This window comes from Eurytemora carolleeae, unplaced genomic scaffold (assembly GCF_000591075.1).
Source record: "Eurytemora carolleeae unplaced genomic scaffold, Eaff_2.0 scaffold1002, whole genome shotgun sequence".
In the NCBI taxonomy this organism is placed as follows: Eukaryota; Metazoa; Arthropoda; class Copepoda; order Calanoida; family Temoridae; genus Eurytemora; species Eurytemora carolleeae.
Genome location: NW_019397883.1, coordinates 1 through 16,185, shown reverse-complemented (window position 1 = coordinate 16,185; position 16,185 = coordinate 1). Strand labels below are relative to the sequence as shown.

The following is a 16,185-nucleotide window of genomic DNA, read 5'->3' as shown; positions in this document are numbered from 1 at the left end:
TATAAATTTTCATTAGTTATCCATAAATCAAATATGTACATTGTACTCAAAAACTGACAAGAAATGCCTTTCATTAAAAATTCATGATTTTACATGAAATATATTTTTTTTAATATGACACATCACACAATATTTGCGGTGAACATGAAGCCGAAGGATTAATTTAATAGTTGTACTACAGTATTAAAGCAATATCATAATAAGTGGCAGAACTGATAGTGAAAATATCTAAAAAATACTTAATAAACCCCCTTTCCCTTTCCCAGGAAAAAAACTGAATAGTGAAAACAACAAAGATTAAGGCACCTTGGAACCTTGTCAACCTGTTCTGATCTACGGCAGTAGTTAGGCTCGGAGACGAAGGGGGTCTGTGTGTGTGTATATATGGTGTATTAAGTGCTATACGGATTGAACTATAAGCTCAATAAACTAACGTTCAATTATCTTTTTTTATTTTACGATAAGAGCTCTTAAATTTCCTCAGGGTCAGGATTCATGAATCGCTAAATTGCAAAACAGGGTGGACTTCGTCACTTCTTGCCCCCCCCTACAGGGGGGGGCAAGACTTCTCTAGGGAGGGGCATGCCCCCCCCTTAATCAGGCTAGGGGGGGGCCTGGCCCCCCTGGCCCCCCCCCTAGTTGCGCGCCTGAATTAGGATCGATAGGAGAGAATGGAAGGCAATGCATAATCAACAGAAACGAACACAATAGAAACCAGAAATAAAATGTTATGTAAATGTCGTTTTCTTTCTGTCGAAAATTATTTTAAAACCAATCTGTTTTTGATATGTTATATTTTATTAGGTTACTATGCCGACCCAGAGATGGAGTGCCAGGCCTACCATGTTTGCCTCCAGGAAAAAATTATACTCATTATTTGTTTTTGAAAATGTGCCCGTGAGTTATTGAATTAGGAAGACGACATTTAAGCAATCAAATGCAGTCAATTTGATGTTGTGTTATAGCAAATGTTTTACCACATGTATGAACATTGGTCGAACTTTACAGGATGATAAAACCATCGCTAAATTCTTTTCTGATAGATGGATGAGGAATGGCCTCTAAAGCTTATAAATCACTTTATGTTAAATAAAAAAGGGTATGTGAACACTATACGCATTGATTGATGTGCTTCAAGTTTATTACACCATTTAAATTCCTAACTTGAGTCAAACGGTCGTCTTCCTATTCCACAGTTATCAGGGTTTTAATGTACAGTATACACGTATTAACTCTGAATTGATTCAATAACTCATAACCATTTTTTGTAACATGAACATGAACATGAACATGAACATGAACATGAACATGAACATGAACATGAACATGAACATGAACATGAACATGAACATGAACATGAAAATAAACATGAACATGAAAATGAACATGAACATTAACATGAACATGAACTTGAACATGAACATGAACATGAACATGAACATGAACATGAACATGAACATTAACATTAACATGAACATTAACATTAACATGAACATGAACATGAACATGAACATGAACATGAACATGAACATGAACATGAACATGAACATAACATGAACATAACATGAACATGAACATGAACTTGAATATAAACACACAAATATGAATAAATAAAGAAAATCTAAAAATAAACATGGCCGACTCTAAAAAGTTTGGTTTGGTTTAAGGTTCAACGTGGACTGTTCTGCTTCTACTGGTCTATATGCTGGTGCTGAGGGGGCTTTTGGTGGACTAGGAGTAGCTGGGGGAGATGGAGGTATATTTTAAAACAACAGTTTTTTATCAAAATATTGTAGAGCTTCAAAAGATATGTATTTCCACCTTTCACATTTTGCTGAACCAAATAAATTATAATTGCGAGTTTTCAATAAAACATTTGATTTATAACAAAAATATTGAAAAAAACGAAAACAGAAAGCTCACATGCTATTAACTTTTTATATTTGCATTACATTATTTGAATTGTATGTGTAAGTGTGTATTTTTAAAAGATACAGATTTTACAGCAAGTTTTAAACATGATTTATTTATTTTAAATAAATAAATAATAAATAAAACTAGCAATAGTAATTAAAAATAATTCTAACCATTAATTACATAGAAGGTTACAGCCAAAGAGAATAGATAAGTATAGAGTGGAATTAAGTTGAAAAATGTGTAAAACCCCCATTTTATTGTTATGTTCTCATACTGCAGGTGTACTTTACAGTTTACACATTTGTGATATCATAACATTTTGGTCCCTGGAACATCTTTCAAAAGGAAAAATGTTCTTTAAAATCATTTAATTTTCTCAGAACAAATACTCTGACAATCTGTCCAGGATTCCCAAGTCCGATTCCGCATAAACTTTTATAAAAAGAAGAAATTGTAACGGATATGTCCAGGGTTCATACTGTATTATTGTGAACATTTACAAGAATTGTACTCTTTGAACTCCTTTTCAGGCTCAATGGGACTAAACATCTTCATACCAAGGGACACTCTTTTATGCCAATCTCTGTTCTGTGCAGTTACAAATAAACATTTAAAAAAATGTTAAATATATCTTTTTAACATTGATATTTTATCAGGTGCTGGGCAGTGTCCTGCTGCCTCTCCTCTACCCGCAGATCAGTGTTCAGGAACAGTTTCTAACTGCTGGAGTCCAGGTACTAAACTGTACTTCATACTGTACTGTACGGTACTGTACTGGTCTGTACTGTACTGTACTGTACTGTACTGTACTGTACTGTACTGTACTGTACTGTACTGTACTGTACTGTACTGTACTGTACTGTAATGTACTGTACTGTACTGTACTGTACTGTACTGTACTGGTCTGTACTGTACTGTACTGTACTGTACTTCACTATACTGTACTGGTATGTACTGTACTGTACCGTACTACGTTCTGTACTGTACTACGTTCTGTACTGCACTATCATTTACTATAACAATTTTATTACTGAAATATAACTATATTCTTTGATTGCATCAATACAAATAATCTAGTTTTCTATTTTCTAAAAAGGGCTATTTAGCAATATTCAGACATTCACCCCCTTATAATTCAATAATGCCTCCATGAAAAACTGAAAAAGTGAAACCAATGACTCTTAAGCTATAACTTTTGTGTGATAAGAAATCTAAGTTGAATTTAAAAAACATATTAATTCCTACAATACAATGGTTAGTATACAATGCAATGCAGAAGCGGTCACTGCAATGGTGATTTGATACAATTTCTATACCTGATAATTCATTTATATACACTTAACATTCTCTATTGTGTAGCTTTTCAGTTACGATTTTGTATTGATATATATGCTGGCTATGATAATAATTTTTTCTAGGGCAAACTGACACTGACTGTCCCAACAACGGTCTGTGCTGTTTTGATGGGTGTGCAGATACCTGCGTTGATGGACCTAAACCAACAGCCGCTCCGGCTCCGAGACCAACAGTAGCTCCTGCACCCAGGCCTACACCTGCTCCTGCACCTCTACCTGTAAGAAATAAATTTTTTTTTAAGAAAAAAATATTTACAGGGTCCATATATTTTTCCATGATCGACTTTAATATCAATACAATGATGACGACATTATATTATAGTTTAATTGCTTACAAGCCTCCAGAGCAGAGACCAAACTTTAAAAATACTTTCAAACTTGGACAAAAAACCCCACATTTCTGTATACAGCAATCTTGTTTTTTTATAAAACGATTAGTTGTGCAAATTTTTAGCTAAAATATAGTTTTTTAGTGTACCCAGAAATGAGTCTGTGTACACTGTAAATGTACATGTACTGTCGTCTTCCTTTTCCACTTCTTAGTACTCCAGGATTTGGATTCCAATGCCAGAAATTTTATTTTAACTTTTTAAAAAGTTTTAAAGGGACTGTATGCGTAGTTGTAAGTGAATATTTATGCAAAGATGACAATGCTGATTCATAACGGTACCCTTGAAACCTTTATCTGATCAATAATTTTGAAGATATTGTCGTTTTTTTGTGTTCAAAAGAGATATTTATGATCATTCCCATATGTCTTTTCTGCAGTGGAAATGCGTAATTCCTTTTTGTAGAGAAACCACAAATGATAACAATCAGTTTTTATAATCATAAAGATTGATAAAAACATAGTACTTGATCCGACAAAGCTTTTAAAGATTCTGTTGTGAATCGGGCATTGCCATCGTTGCATGGAGGGTCACTTGAAATTACGCTTACAGTCGACCTTTAAGAGATTTTTTTCGCACCGCTTACTTGATCTCTCCTTTATTTTGCTTAACCATGATTAGAAATTGCTGAACAGTAGATATCCATTGTTTTGTTTTCCAGGTGGAACCTGTTATTGCTGAACAGTAGATATCCATTGTTTTGTTTCCATGTTGAACCTGTTATTGCTGAACAGGAGACAACCATTGTTGTGTTTTCATGTTGAACCTGTTATTGCTGAACAGGATACAACCATCATTTTGTTTACAGGTGGAACCTGATATTGCTGAACAGAAGACAACCATTGTTTTGTTTTCCTGGTTGAACCTGTTATTGCTGAACAGGAGACAACCATTGTTTTGTTTCCAGGTGGAACCTGTTATTGCTGAACAGGATACAACCATCATTTTGTTTACAGGTGGAACCTGTTATTGCAGAACAGGAGACAACCATTGTTTTGTTTCCAGGTGGAACCTGATATTGCTGAACAGAAGACATTCATTGTTTTGTTTACAGGTGGAACCTGTTATTGCTGAACAGAAGACAACCATTGTTTTGTTTTCCAGGTTGAACCTGTTATTGCTGAACAGTAGACATTTATTGTTTTGTTTCCAGGTGGAACCTGTTATTGCTGAGCAGTAGACATTCATTGTTTTGTTTACAGGTTGAACCTGTTATTGCTGAAGAAGAGAGTGAAAGCTTCCCAGCTGTTCTTCCAGGACCAACAACTACTAAGGTGAACATTGTTCATCATTATCATAATATTATTATCGATCATCATCACCAACAAATATTTGTTTAAACTGAAGTAAATGTACTCGAGTAAATGTCCGAGTAAATGTACTCGAGTAAATGTCCGAGTAAATGTCAAAATATAAAAAATATCCTACCTTGACATTTTCTGGTTTAAATCCACTTGTATCAATTTTACATTTAATAAATTCTCCATCCTCTTCTATCTTTATACCAGTACCCATAGTCTTCAGGGGCATCATCATTCTAAACAAATTTAAATATAAAACAATAAATAAATATTTTTGAAAAATAAACCTATGAACTAGGACTTTTCAGAATTCAAGAAAAGTTTAAAAGTCGTCTTTAAAGCAGTCATACATCAGCAATTATATTTTAAGATGAATTATTAATTTTTTTTAAATTCTGGTTTGCTACAAAAGTGACTTAGGCATTTCTAGTTAAAAAAGGAATTATCAGAATTTATCACTTTTTTTCAAGATAGAAAAAAACACATTACATCTTTCACGTTCTTGATCAGATAAAGGTTTTAAAGGATACCGTTGTAAATCGGACATGCTACTCCTTGAATTTAATAAAAATTCCTTTTGACCATAAAAAGTAAAAAAAAAAAAATGAAAAATTTGACTAATTCGAATTTTTTAACAAACCTTCCGGAGAAAAATGGCGAGAAAAATTCCTTCCAGATCATCCCCTCATTATCCTCCTTCCCAGCCTCAACCACGCTCCTGTCCTTCCCCTCCTTCCCCTCCTTGGAGTCTGGGAAGGGGTAGCTCCTGAACTCAGAGAAGGTGGCTGGCATCATGTCGTAAAGCATATGGTCCAGATGCCTGAAAATTCATAATCTTTTGATAAAAAAAGATGTTTTTAATAATATTTCAAACTCTTTTAATTATTCTTAAATTGTATTATTTTATTAATAAGTTACAGTTTGAACTAGAACTTTGGAGACATCGTTTTCAAAACCTACTGATATTTAGTTTTCTAATTGAATACTTGAGCACTGAGATTTAAGTATTAATAGTATTAAACCCATTGAAAAATGGTCAAGACGACATTTGATAAATTCTTTTAATTTTCGGAAGTTCTGGGTTAAACTGTACACAAAATGGATAATTGTTACTTTCAGCAGATCTCTCACATTGAAAAATGGTCAAGACGACATTTGATAAATTCTTTTAATTTTCGGAAGTTCTGGGTTAAACTGTATACAAAATGGATAATTGTTACTTTCAGCAGATCTCTCACATTGACAAAAATGGCGATAAATATATTTCTAATCCGTCATCACTGTTTCTCTTTGTATGATGTAAAATTTTAAACTTTAATAAAGTTATATCCAGAAAACTCTGAAATAGGAAGACGACTTTTAAACTCAAGTTAGGACTTAAACTAGTTCAATGAACATTAGACATAGCAATTGTACAGTGTAAATAGGCCCATTTCACTTAAATTGTGCTTTGCAAGTTACTAGTAACAATATTAGCTTTGTAACAACATCAAACGCTTAAGTATTGCTATAATGTCGTCTTTTTTTCCATTTTTTGGTTTTCTGGTTATTATTGTATAAATATTAAAACTCGATTTAAACGTTTTAAAACAATAAAACTACCTGTGTGATCCACTGAAGCTTCTTTTTGGATCGTCGAACGGATAGGATTTAAACTCAGAAAATGTGGCGGGCATCATTTCATAAAGCATCTTGTCAAAGTGTCGATGCGCAGTGGAAAATTCTTCTCCGGGGAGAGCTTTCTCGACAACCTTCTCTACTTGGCCTACAGCTTTCTCAACCTTTTCGACAACTTGTTCGACTGCTTTGGCGACTCCTTTAGTATGGACGCCGCGGACGATTGTTTGAGCCGATTTAAACATTTTTGAATTATTATGTCTATCTTGTTATCAGATTGAATAGTTGAATAGAACTGATGGATAAGTTCCAAAGCAAAGGGGTTTATATACCGAGGTGCCCCTCCCCCCGGGCCCAACCCAAGGTGGATGAGAAGACCCCCTCCCCCGTCAAACCCCTTTCTGATTCACCTTACTAAGACGTAAATAAAAGGTATCGGACATGCGTAAATTGAAATGCGTAATTGTGTTTCTAGGAATTAGAATTCGACCCCTCCAATTGCTGATCACAAGTTCACAAATCACAACGCAAAAACAAATTCTTCCAAATTTACAACAAAACATTAATCAATTAATTAAACCGAAAAAGTTAGAAAATTTAAAGGTTTTGTCAAAAATACACATGAATAAAGATTCTATAAACAGGGGGTTTGATAAACAAAAATAAAAATAACAAACAGTAAAAAAATCAAAAAGATAAAAATATTCTATAGTCACGTCTGGGAAGAAATCATCATCATTGGAGTACTATTAAAGGCCCCAAAGGACGTCTATTGGAGACCCCTAAACTTTCGTTTGAGACCCCCAGATTTTCATAGGAGACTTCAAGATTTTCATTGGAGACCCCCAGAATTTCATTGGATACCCCCAGAATTTCATTGGAGGCCCCAGATTTTTTTTGAAGACCCCAAGATTGTTATAGGAGAATGGAGACCCACAGATTTTCATTGGAGACCCCATATTTTCGTTGAAGACAGCCAGATTTGCATTAGAGATCCCAAAATTTTTATTGAAGACCCCCAAATTTTCATTGGAGACCCCAGATATTCATTGGAAACCCCCAGATTTTCTAATTCTTAGAGTCGATAATGAAAATCTGAGGGCTCCAATGAAAAGTTTGGTGTTTCCAATGAAAATCTTGGGGGTCTACAATGAGACGTCCATGGGAGTCTCCAATCTTACTCCAATGATGATGACTTTTTACCAGACTCAAAACATTCATAAGTGTTATCATGAAATTAAGTACATATTTTTGTCGGTTGTCTTAAAAAAATTACATATTTTTTTTAAGTTGTTAATTCTATCAAAAAATCAAAAAGCAGCTATATTCACCCTGCTAAAAAAATTAAAACTTCTGATAAAATCTTTGTCATAAAATTAAGCAATACAACTTCAAAATAAATAAAGGTTCGAATGAAATCTTAACAGTGAACAATGAAACAAGTAAAAAAAATGTTTCTCCTAAAATGTGGACAGCGCAATATTTGTAAAAAAAACAAGAAAAAGCATTTTTTGATATTTTTTTGTATTTTTAAGAAGAAAAAAATTGTACAGTTATACAAAATTCTTTTTTTTCTCTTTAAAACGTTAAGTTGATATTTTATCAGATTATTCCAGTATCTCTAATCATAACCATTATCATTTTAGATTTTCTATAAAATGATATTCCAGGGCCCAAAAGGTTATATAGCAAAAATATGTGAAGTACACCTGCAGTATGGAAACAGTACAACAAAATGGCCGTTTTACACTTTTTTCTAGTAAATCCTCTAATATATATTCTATTTTCTATGCTCCCCGACCTTACCATAGGATTTAACATTTATAATACTGAGGATTCAAAATAATAACTTTAATGTTGACTAAGAGTAAGACTGTGGGACGTGCAGGTATGAGGGGGGGGGGGGGGTAAGCCCCTTCCATTAAGAACAAAACTATAAATAAGCCACCCTCCCTTGAAAGTTACTCATGACTATACAGTATTGTTAACATAAATTCGAAATATAAGGAAGACGATTTTACCGACTCAATTGCCGTCAAATATTCTCAAGATGTGTGTATACACAGGATCCATTTCCTCCACGAAACACACACATGTAAACCCCGCTCCTTTGTTCCCCGCCTCACCCCAGCAGTCGGTCAGGTTTAGAGAGTTGAGCCGGTAACAACTCCGACAAAGGGAGCCTCTTGACTCCTTTATGATGATGACGCAGATACTCAGCGGGACGCTCCTGTTGGTCTGCTCCACCAACATGAAGCTCTACATCACCCCCATGACTCCTTTATGATGATGATGCAGATACTCAGCGCGACGCTCCTGTTGATCTGCTCCACCAACATGAAGCTCTACATCACTCCCCTGAAGTCCCCCCAAATACTCATCATTTATTCCTTTGTTAATTTCTAAACCAACCAAGTTTAACTCCGCCTTAAATGCAAATATTTCAAAACTTTCGTTTTTATTAAATAAATGTTAGAAATATCCATTTAGATCTCTTTTATTTTATTATAGTGACTTTAAAGTCAACAAGTATACAGTGGGAATGATTCATAATTGTTTCTTCAACTTAACCCTATAAAGGCTGGAATGAATTGGTCTGAATCTCTGTATATCCTTAGAGTTAAGGTATTTGGATTGTAATGAGAGGTGAGGGGGGGGCGTCCCCCCCCCCTCCAGTCTGTTTATGGTCAACATTGGGTGTCCTTCTTTATTGTCTTTGTTCTACAAGGCATTATTTTGTAAACACAATTTAGTATTTTCCCAGTAATAATTTTTAACGCCATAAACCCTTGTCTCAGGATTTCTAAAATTCAAAAATACAAAATCAATAACATTTTAAAATATTTACGTCAATTTTGAAGAGACAAAAAGATAGACCACATCTTGGAAAGCTCAGTTTTTAAACACTCTAGCTTAGTCATTCATCAATTATTGGAAATAAAATATCATTTTCATTTTCCCAATCTGACAAATGTAAAAAGATTAAGATGTCATCTTTATTCTAATTCTTTTTCCCCTTACAAATAAATATTCAACCTCATGTTAATACATTACAGGGCCCACTGTTTATCATCTGTTTTGTATCTACTAAAGTATCACTTTTTGGTACAAGAAAACGACATTTAATGGGGGAAAAAGCAATTAATATTAGGCAGAGTTAGGTTTTTAAAATTGGTATGATACTGTAATTGTGTGGAAGACGATATATCTAGAAGTCTGAAGAGTTCCGCCAAAGCCAAACCAAATATATTCAGTTTATTCATGTGATTCTCTCAGTTGTTTTGATCTCGATAATATAGACAAAATATATAGTTTACTGAACCAGCCTAGCCTTGCTATTAGAGTCCGTCCTCACGACTTCTATGTTGGTGACCCCGATGTGATATTTTAGTGGTTTGAATTCTCCAATGAACCCAACCAAGGACAGGTTTATTTTTATTGGACCTACCTCCTTAAGTTGAGTCTAAGAGCTGGCAGCTGTCAATCATGGGACTAAAGCAATCATCAGTTGATTCTTAAAGGGAGTATTCGCGAAAAATGAAAGGGGGTATAGGCTTAATGCGATAAAAAAGCGCTTTTGATCGCTACTAATCTTACTTCTATCTGTTGTGTCTATAAGGAGAAACTTGTTAAAGACGTCTCATACCGAATAACTTACCGTCCATACAAATTCAGAAAAGTTCAACATACGACTTAGACCGTAAAAAAATCAATTTTTATCATTATCATTATCATTATCATTATCATTATCATTATCATTATCATTATCATTATCATTATCATTATCATTATCATTACCATTACCATTATCCTTATCATCATTATCATTATTATCATTATTATCATTATCATTATCATTATCATTATTATCATTATCATTATTATTACCATTACCATTATCATCATTATCATTATTATCATTATTATCATTATTATCATTATCATTATCATTATCATTATCATTATCATTATCATTATCATTATCATTATCATTATCATTATTATCATTATCATTATCATTACCATCATTATCATTATCATTATTATCATTACCATTACCATTACCATTATCCTTATCATCATTATTATCATCATTATCATAATATTATTATCGATCATCATCACCAACAAATATTTGTTTAAACTGAAGTAAATGTACTCGAGTAAATGTCCGAGTAAATGTACTCGAGTAAATGTCCGAGTAAATGTCAAAATATAAAAAATATCCTACCTTGACATTTTCTGGTTTAAATCCACTTGTATCAATTTTACATTTAATAAATTCTCCATCCTCTTCTATCTTTATACCAGTACCCATAGTCTTCAGGGGCATCATCATTCTAAACAAATTTAAATATAAAACAATAAATAAATATTTTTGAAAAATAAACCTATGAACTAGGACTTTTCAGAATTCAAGAAAAGTTTAAAAGTCGTCTTTAAAGCAGTCATACATCAGCAATTATATTTTAAGATGAATTATTAATTTTTTTTAAATTCTGGTTTGCTACAAAAGTGACTTAGGCATTTCTAGTTAAAAAAGGAATTATCAGAATTTATCACTTTTTTTCAAGATAGAAAAAAACACATTACATCTTTCACGTTCTTGATCAGATAAAGGTTTTAAAGGATACCGTTGTAAATCGGACATGCTACTCCTTGAATTTAATAAAAATTCCTTTTGACCATAAAAAGTAAAAAAAAAAAAATGAAAAATTTGACTAATTCGAATTTTTTAACAAACCTTCCGGAGAAAAATGGCGAGAAAAATTCCTTCCAGATCATCCCCTCATTATCCTCCTTCCCAGCCTCAACCACGCTCCTGTCCTTCCCCTCCTTCCCCTCCTTGGAGTCTGGGAAGGGGTAGCTCCTGAACTCAGAGAAGGTGGCTGGCATCATGTCGTAAAGCATATGGTCCAGATGCCTGAAAATTCATAATCTTTTGATAAAAAAAGATGTTTTTAATAATATTTCAAACTCTTTTAATTATTCTTAAATTGTATTATTTTATTAATAAGTTACAGTTTGAACTAGAACTTTGGAGACATCGTTTTCAAAACCTACTGATATTTAGTTTTCTAATTGAATACTTGAGCACTGAGATTTAAGTATTAATAGTATTAAACCCATTGAAAAATGGTCAAGACGACATTTGATAAATTCTTTTAATTTTCGGAAGTTCTGGGTTAAACTGTACACAAAATGGATAATTGTTACTTTCAGCAGATCTCTCACATTGAAAAATGGTCAAGACGACATTTGATAAATTCTTTTAATTTTCGGAAGTTCTGGGTTAAACTGTATACAAAATGGATAATTGTTACTTTCAGCAGATCTCTCACATTGACAAAAATGGCGATAAATATATTTCTAATCCGTCATCACTGTTTCTCTTTGTATGATGTAAAATTTTAAACTTTAATAAAGTTATATCCAGAAAACTCTGAAATAGGAAGACGACTTTTAAACTCAAGTTAGGACTTAAACTAGTTCAATGAACATTAGACATAGCAATTGTACAGTGTAAATAGGCCCATTTCACTTAAATTGTGCTTTGCAAGTTACTAGTAACAATATTAGCTTTGTAACAACATCAAACGCTTAAGTATTGCTATAATGTCGTCTTTTTTTCCATTTTTTGGTTTTCTGGTTATTATTGTATAAATATTAAAACTCGATTTAAACGTTTTAAAACAATAAAACTACCTGTGTGATCCACTGAAGCTTCTTTTTGGATCGTCGAACGGAGGGGGCTAAACAGAATGTTGAGACTGAACAAATGGAAAGTATGTTAAAGGCTCTAAGAAAGAGAAATTAAAAATTCCATATTAAAATGAATTATGTTAAAACAAAAACTTATCTAGCTATGTAAAATATATATTTTGGCAAAATGTCAGAATTTCAATTAACATTTTACTTTTGTTTCAGACAACCGGATATAATTACGAGATTCCGGATATACCATTCATCATTGAGAAATCTACTCCCAGACCTGGTCTTCCTACTCTTTACGGAGCTCCTCCAATTGGTAAACATTTCAGGAAGTATAAGGGAGTATTCGGAAAATTTTCGGAAATATCCAGAAAGTTATGAAAAATATTCGTAATGTTTTTGGAAAACAAATTTTTAATTTTAAATGTGTTAGATGTCACGTTCATTTTTTCCCACATTTTTAATAAATGTTTAAGATTTTTATCAGAATAAAATATTTATATCAATTCATTTTAATCACATTTTGTTTAGGGCGTAAGAGGCGTAGTTTGAGTGCAGCAATGGAGTCCAAACAGTTCTAGAAATCTGACGCAAATCGTAGAAATGCGCAATTACATTTAAATAATGCGTCAAAAATATATCTTTTGTGTTTCCTTTAAGAAATGTGTAGGAATAACTATGAAAATCTTCGTCAGATTTTTATCTGTCACATTTGAAAATATCATTTTTTCATGTGTAATAAATACAAGTTAACATTGCGGATTTTTGAGATCTTCATAGAAAAACTGTTCCAGATTTTCTAGTTGGATGCACGACTTGTATTGAGCTGTGAAATCTCATAGTCCAATTTCGGGCATTTAAAATCTGAGTGCTATATGATAACGTTAAAATGTACATAATTACTATAGTGGTACAAAATCACTACCTAGAACTCATGTACGTACATAAATGTGTAAGGTTAGCCATTACCCTAAAGCTAAAAGATAGAATTCACAAAAAAAGTTTAAAAGTTAAAAAGAAGAATTTTCGATTCACGTTTAATTCCATGTTTTATATATAACCCTGTAAAAAAAATCACTAAGTCACCAAGATCGTGTAAAAAAAATAAAATATCGGGAAGTATCTTACAAACTTGAATGCAAAAGAAGAACAAAGATGCTTCCTGATAGTTTAATTTTCTTGAATAGTTAACCTCCAGCTTGCTTTAAACTCAGTGCACCTACACTGCCTTTTCTTCTAAGTCAAAATTATATAATTATAACATGTATTCTGTAAGCATTAAAACTAGTCTTTGCTCTTTGATCCATAAAAATACAAAAATAAAATTTTTGGAACCTTAAAAATATTTAATAAGTGAGGGAGGAGGTAAAGAGAAAGAGAGAAAGAATTTTAAACATTTATATCTATTATAATATGCAGTTTATGTTATTGTTATTGCTTTATATATGTAAAAGTATTAAGTCTTTGCATCAAACTCTGATTTTCTAATCTCTATATATTAGCAACCTAAACCTTGAATTCTGATGGATAAAATAATCTCAGTTTGAAATATCAAAGGTTTACACAATTAGGTTATAAAAATATTGGGATTTAAAACCCTTATTAGGTTACAAAGACTCAATTTCTTAGTCTAATCCATCTAAAATTGCTATATATATATCGATAACTGAGCCAGCGGGTCGTATTTTCTCAAACCCAGCTTTAAGATCAAATATTAGGCTCAACTTTGACGACAACTTGTGTCGCGTGATTGACAGCTGCGAGACTTAGGAGGCCCAATAAAAATAAAACCAACCTTGGTTGGTTTTAGTTGAGAATAGGTCTCAATATTGAGTCTCGTTCTCATAAAAACTCGGAATGCGCCAATTTCTACCATGAAAATCCGCCAAATAGAAAATTAGACCGGTTTTTTGAACTCAAATCTGTGAAAAATAAGATGCAGCTTGAATCCGGAAGCTCTACGACAGCTTAGACCTGAGTCGTATTTTCTTGAATTTTTTAAATCGCCGGCTCTGACAATTATATATTGACCATAAATAAATCTACAACGTATTCTCCCAGGCCGCAACATAATTCTGTTCTTCATTGCAAAGAAAAAGAGCTACTTTTGAAATAAGACAAAATTAAGTTTTGCCCGAAACTGACTGTGGTGATTTTAGATAGATTTTGGCCTTTATTACTTTCTCCACATCTGCACGACCCTTCATTTTCAAATTTGATTCCTTTGGACCAGAGTGAAGAATTTTGGTAGTTTTCTATAGGGTTATGTAAAATATACAGGGTGTATCAAAAACATGACAGTAGCACGACAACTTGAAAGTCGTCTTTCATCTTGGAATTTATTTGTGACATTCAGTTTTCAACCTACATGTACAGTCAGAACCAGAAAACTCTGAAATAGAAAGACGACTCAATTGATGACTTTAAATAGTGTAATGAGCATGGGGCATAGCAATTGAGCAGTGTTAACAGACTAAATTCACTTAATGAGAGATATAATTAGTGTCCCATAAACTATTTGCTTTGTAAAAACATCAAATATATATAGTATTGCTATAAAGTCGTCTTCCTATTCCAGAGTTTTCTGGTTATTACACGATTCTTGAAACAATAACCGCAAAACTCTCCTAGTCCTTGCATTTTCAACATGTGGTTTGCCTTTTTTGTCATGTTAATATTACTTTAAAGATATTAAAAAGAATTAATAAATGTTGAAATCCATTATGCATTATTAATAATCATTTTGCTCTTTTCCATTTATGTTCTGTAAATTATCGATTCATGTTACTAGAAAAATAAATTGGTATTCCTTAAAGAAATAAAAAAGGAAAAGTTATGGTGACATCTTTATTTATCAATAAATATACAATATTTAACATTAGTTAATCTAAAGCAAAATTCCTATTCTTTTTCTACATTACATCTGATTCTCGCCAATTTGGCCTACAGGTTTTTCCGTGGATTTCTCTGCAGATCTTTCGCCGATTTTCTCTATTTTAATCTCCTCCCCTTGTCCAATAGGGATCTGTACTGGCTTGGACCGTTTAATGGAGAGGGTCAGCTGACCATCAGCTGACAGAGCACTTGTGACGTCGGCTGACGTGGTTCCCCGGGGAACGGTAAAGCAACGGAACATGTCTCGTGTCTGGGATTTAGTGAGGCCATCCTTCTCCTCCTTAAAATCCTCCCTAGCCTCCACTCTCACTTCATTTCCTATCATCGTTATCTAAACAGAAATGAGACTAGAGGGGTACAGTTAGATTTAATTTTGGGGATCAATCCGTTTTCAACACATTCCAGGGTTATCGAGCATTTCAAAAACTAAATTGTATTCAATTTTTATCATGTCAGTTGCTTTAAAGGCCAAAAAGTTTGAATGTAAAAAAAACGGATCAAAAAGAATTGACTAACACTAGATACAATCTTTGTTGATTTCATGAAACACTATTTTTTTAAACCGACTTCGGTCTTATGAACACATTTTTATTCCACAGTGTTACAATTGCAAATTGAGAAATTACATTAATATTTTGATTTTAACTGTTGTCATGGCAAATATTGAGGCATAAATTTGTCAAAAGTTTTCAACTAAAAGCATTGAGGGGCAGGGATCGAGTAATAACATAATAACATTCTCTGTTTATCTGAAATGCGAATTTAAGTCGGTAAATTCGGATTTTAATCGACAACATGTCGAACCAATCACGGTTTCAATTGTTTGAATTCATTAGCATCATGACATCGCACATGAATAATTCGGTACGTACAGAAAACAGATGTACAGTTTCTATATAGGTTTTACACTGTACCTGTACAGTAAAAGTACTAGTCACAGTGTAATTAGGTGGTGTGATAAATTATGTCAATATTTTGATTCTTTTGGTTTTTCTTTCG

The 16,185-nt window shown here is 32.9% G+C and overlaps 2 protein-coding genes and 1 long non-coding RNA gene across 3 annotated transcripts; 1 reads left to right on the top strand and 2 right to left on the bottom strand.

Annotated features, from left to right (window-relative positions):
* Nucleotides 1-671: 671 nt before the first annotated feature.
* On the top strand, nucleotides 672-13,634 carry LOC111716212 (uncharacterized). The gene is made up of 7 exons (XM_023491653.1): nucleotides 672-678; nucleotides 1,652-1,756; nucleotides 2,574-2,651; nucleotides 3,336-3,490; nucleotides 4,864-4,935; nucleotides 12,508-12,607; nucleotides 12,823-13,634. The coding sequence occupies exons 1-7, from the start codon at nucleotides 672-674 to the stop codon at nucleotides 12,870-12,872; spliced, it is 567 nt and encodes a 188-aa protein (XP_023347421.1). The 3' UTR covers nucleotides 12,873-13,634.
* On the bottom strand, nucleotides 4,960-6,944 carry LOC111716213 (uncharacterized). Its single transcript, XM_023491654.1, has 3 exons — nucleotides 6,565-6,944; nucleotides 5,603-5,782; nucleotides 4,960-5,198 (listed from the first exon to the last, which is right to left on the bottom strand). Exons 1-3 carry the CDS (start codon nucleotides 6,822-6,824, stop codon nucleotides 4,967-4,969), a joined length of 672 nt encoding a protein of 223 aa, XP_023347422.1. The 5' UTR covers nucleotides 6,825-6,944; the 3' UTR covers nucleotides 4,960-4,966.
* A 1,490-nt stretch (nucleotides 13,635-15,124) lies between the features above and the next one.
* Nucleotides 15,125-16,179, bottom strand: LOC111716214 (uncharacterized). The gene is made up of 2 exons (XR_002768434.1): nucleotides 15,703-16,179; nucleotides 15,125-15,612 (listed from the first exon to the last, which is right to left on the bottom strand). It is a non-coding gene; the product is annotated as an uncharacterized LOC111716214 (long non-coding RNA).
* Nucleotides 16,180-16,185: the final 6 nt, after the last annotated feature.

Bases quoted from the DNA above. Each gene is read 5' to 3' on its own strand.
- LOC111716212 (XM_023491653.1), top strand. The intron at 1,757-2,573 runs GTATATTTTAAA...ATATTTTATCAG, and splicing joins AGTAGCTGGGGGAGATGGAG to GTGCTGGGCAGTGTCCTGCT. The intron at 2,652-3,335 runs GTACTAAACTGT...AATTTTTTCTAG, and splicing joins TTCTAACTGCTGGAGTCCAG to GGCAAACTGACACTGACTGT.
- LOC111716213 (XM_023491654.1), bottom strand. From the start codon at position 6,824: ATGTTTAAATCGGCTCAAACAATCGTCCGCGGCGTCCATACTAAAGGA. The intron at 5,783-6,564 runs GTAGTTTTATTG...ATGAATTTTCAG, and splicing joins AGCTTCAGTGGATCACACAG to GCATCTGGACCATATGCTTT. The intron at 5,199-5,602 runs GTTTGTTAAAAA...AAATTTGTTTAG, and splicing joins TCGCCATTTTTCTCCGGAAG to AATGATGATGCCCCTGAAGA.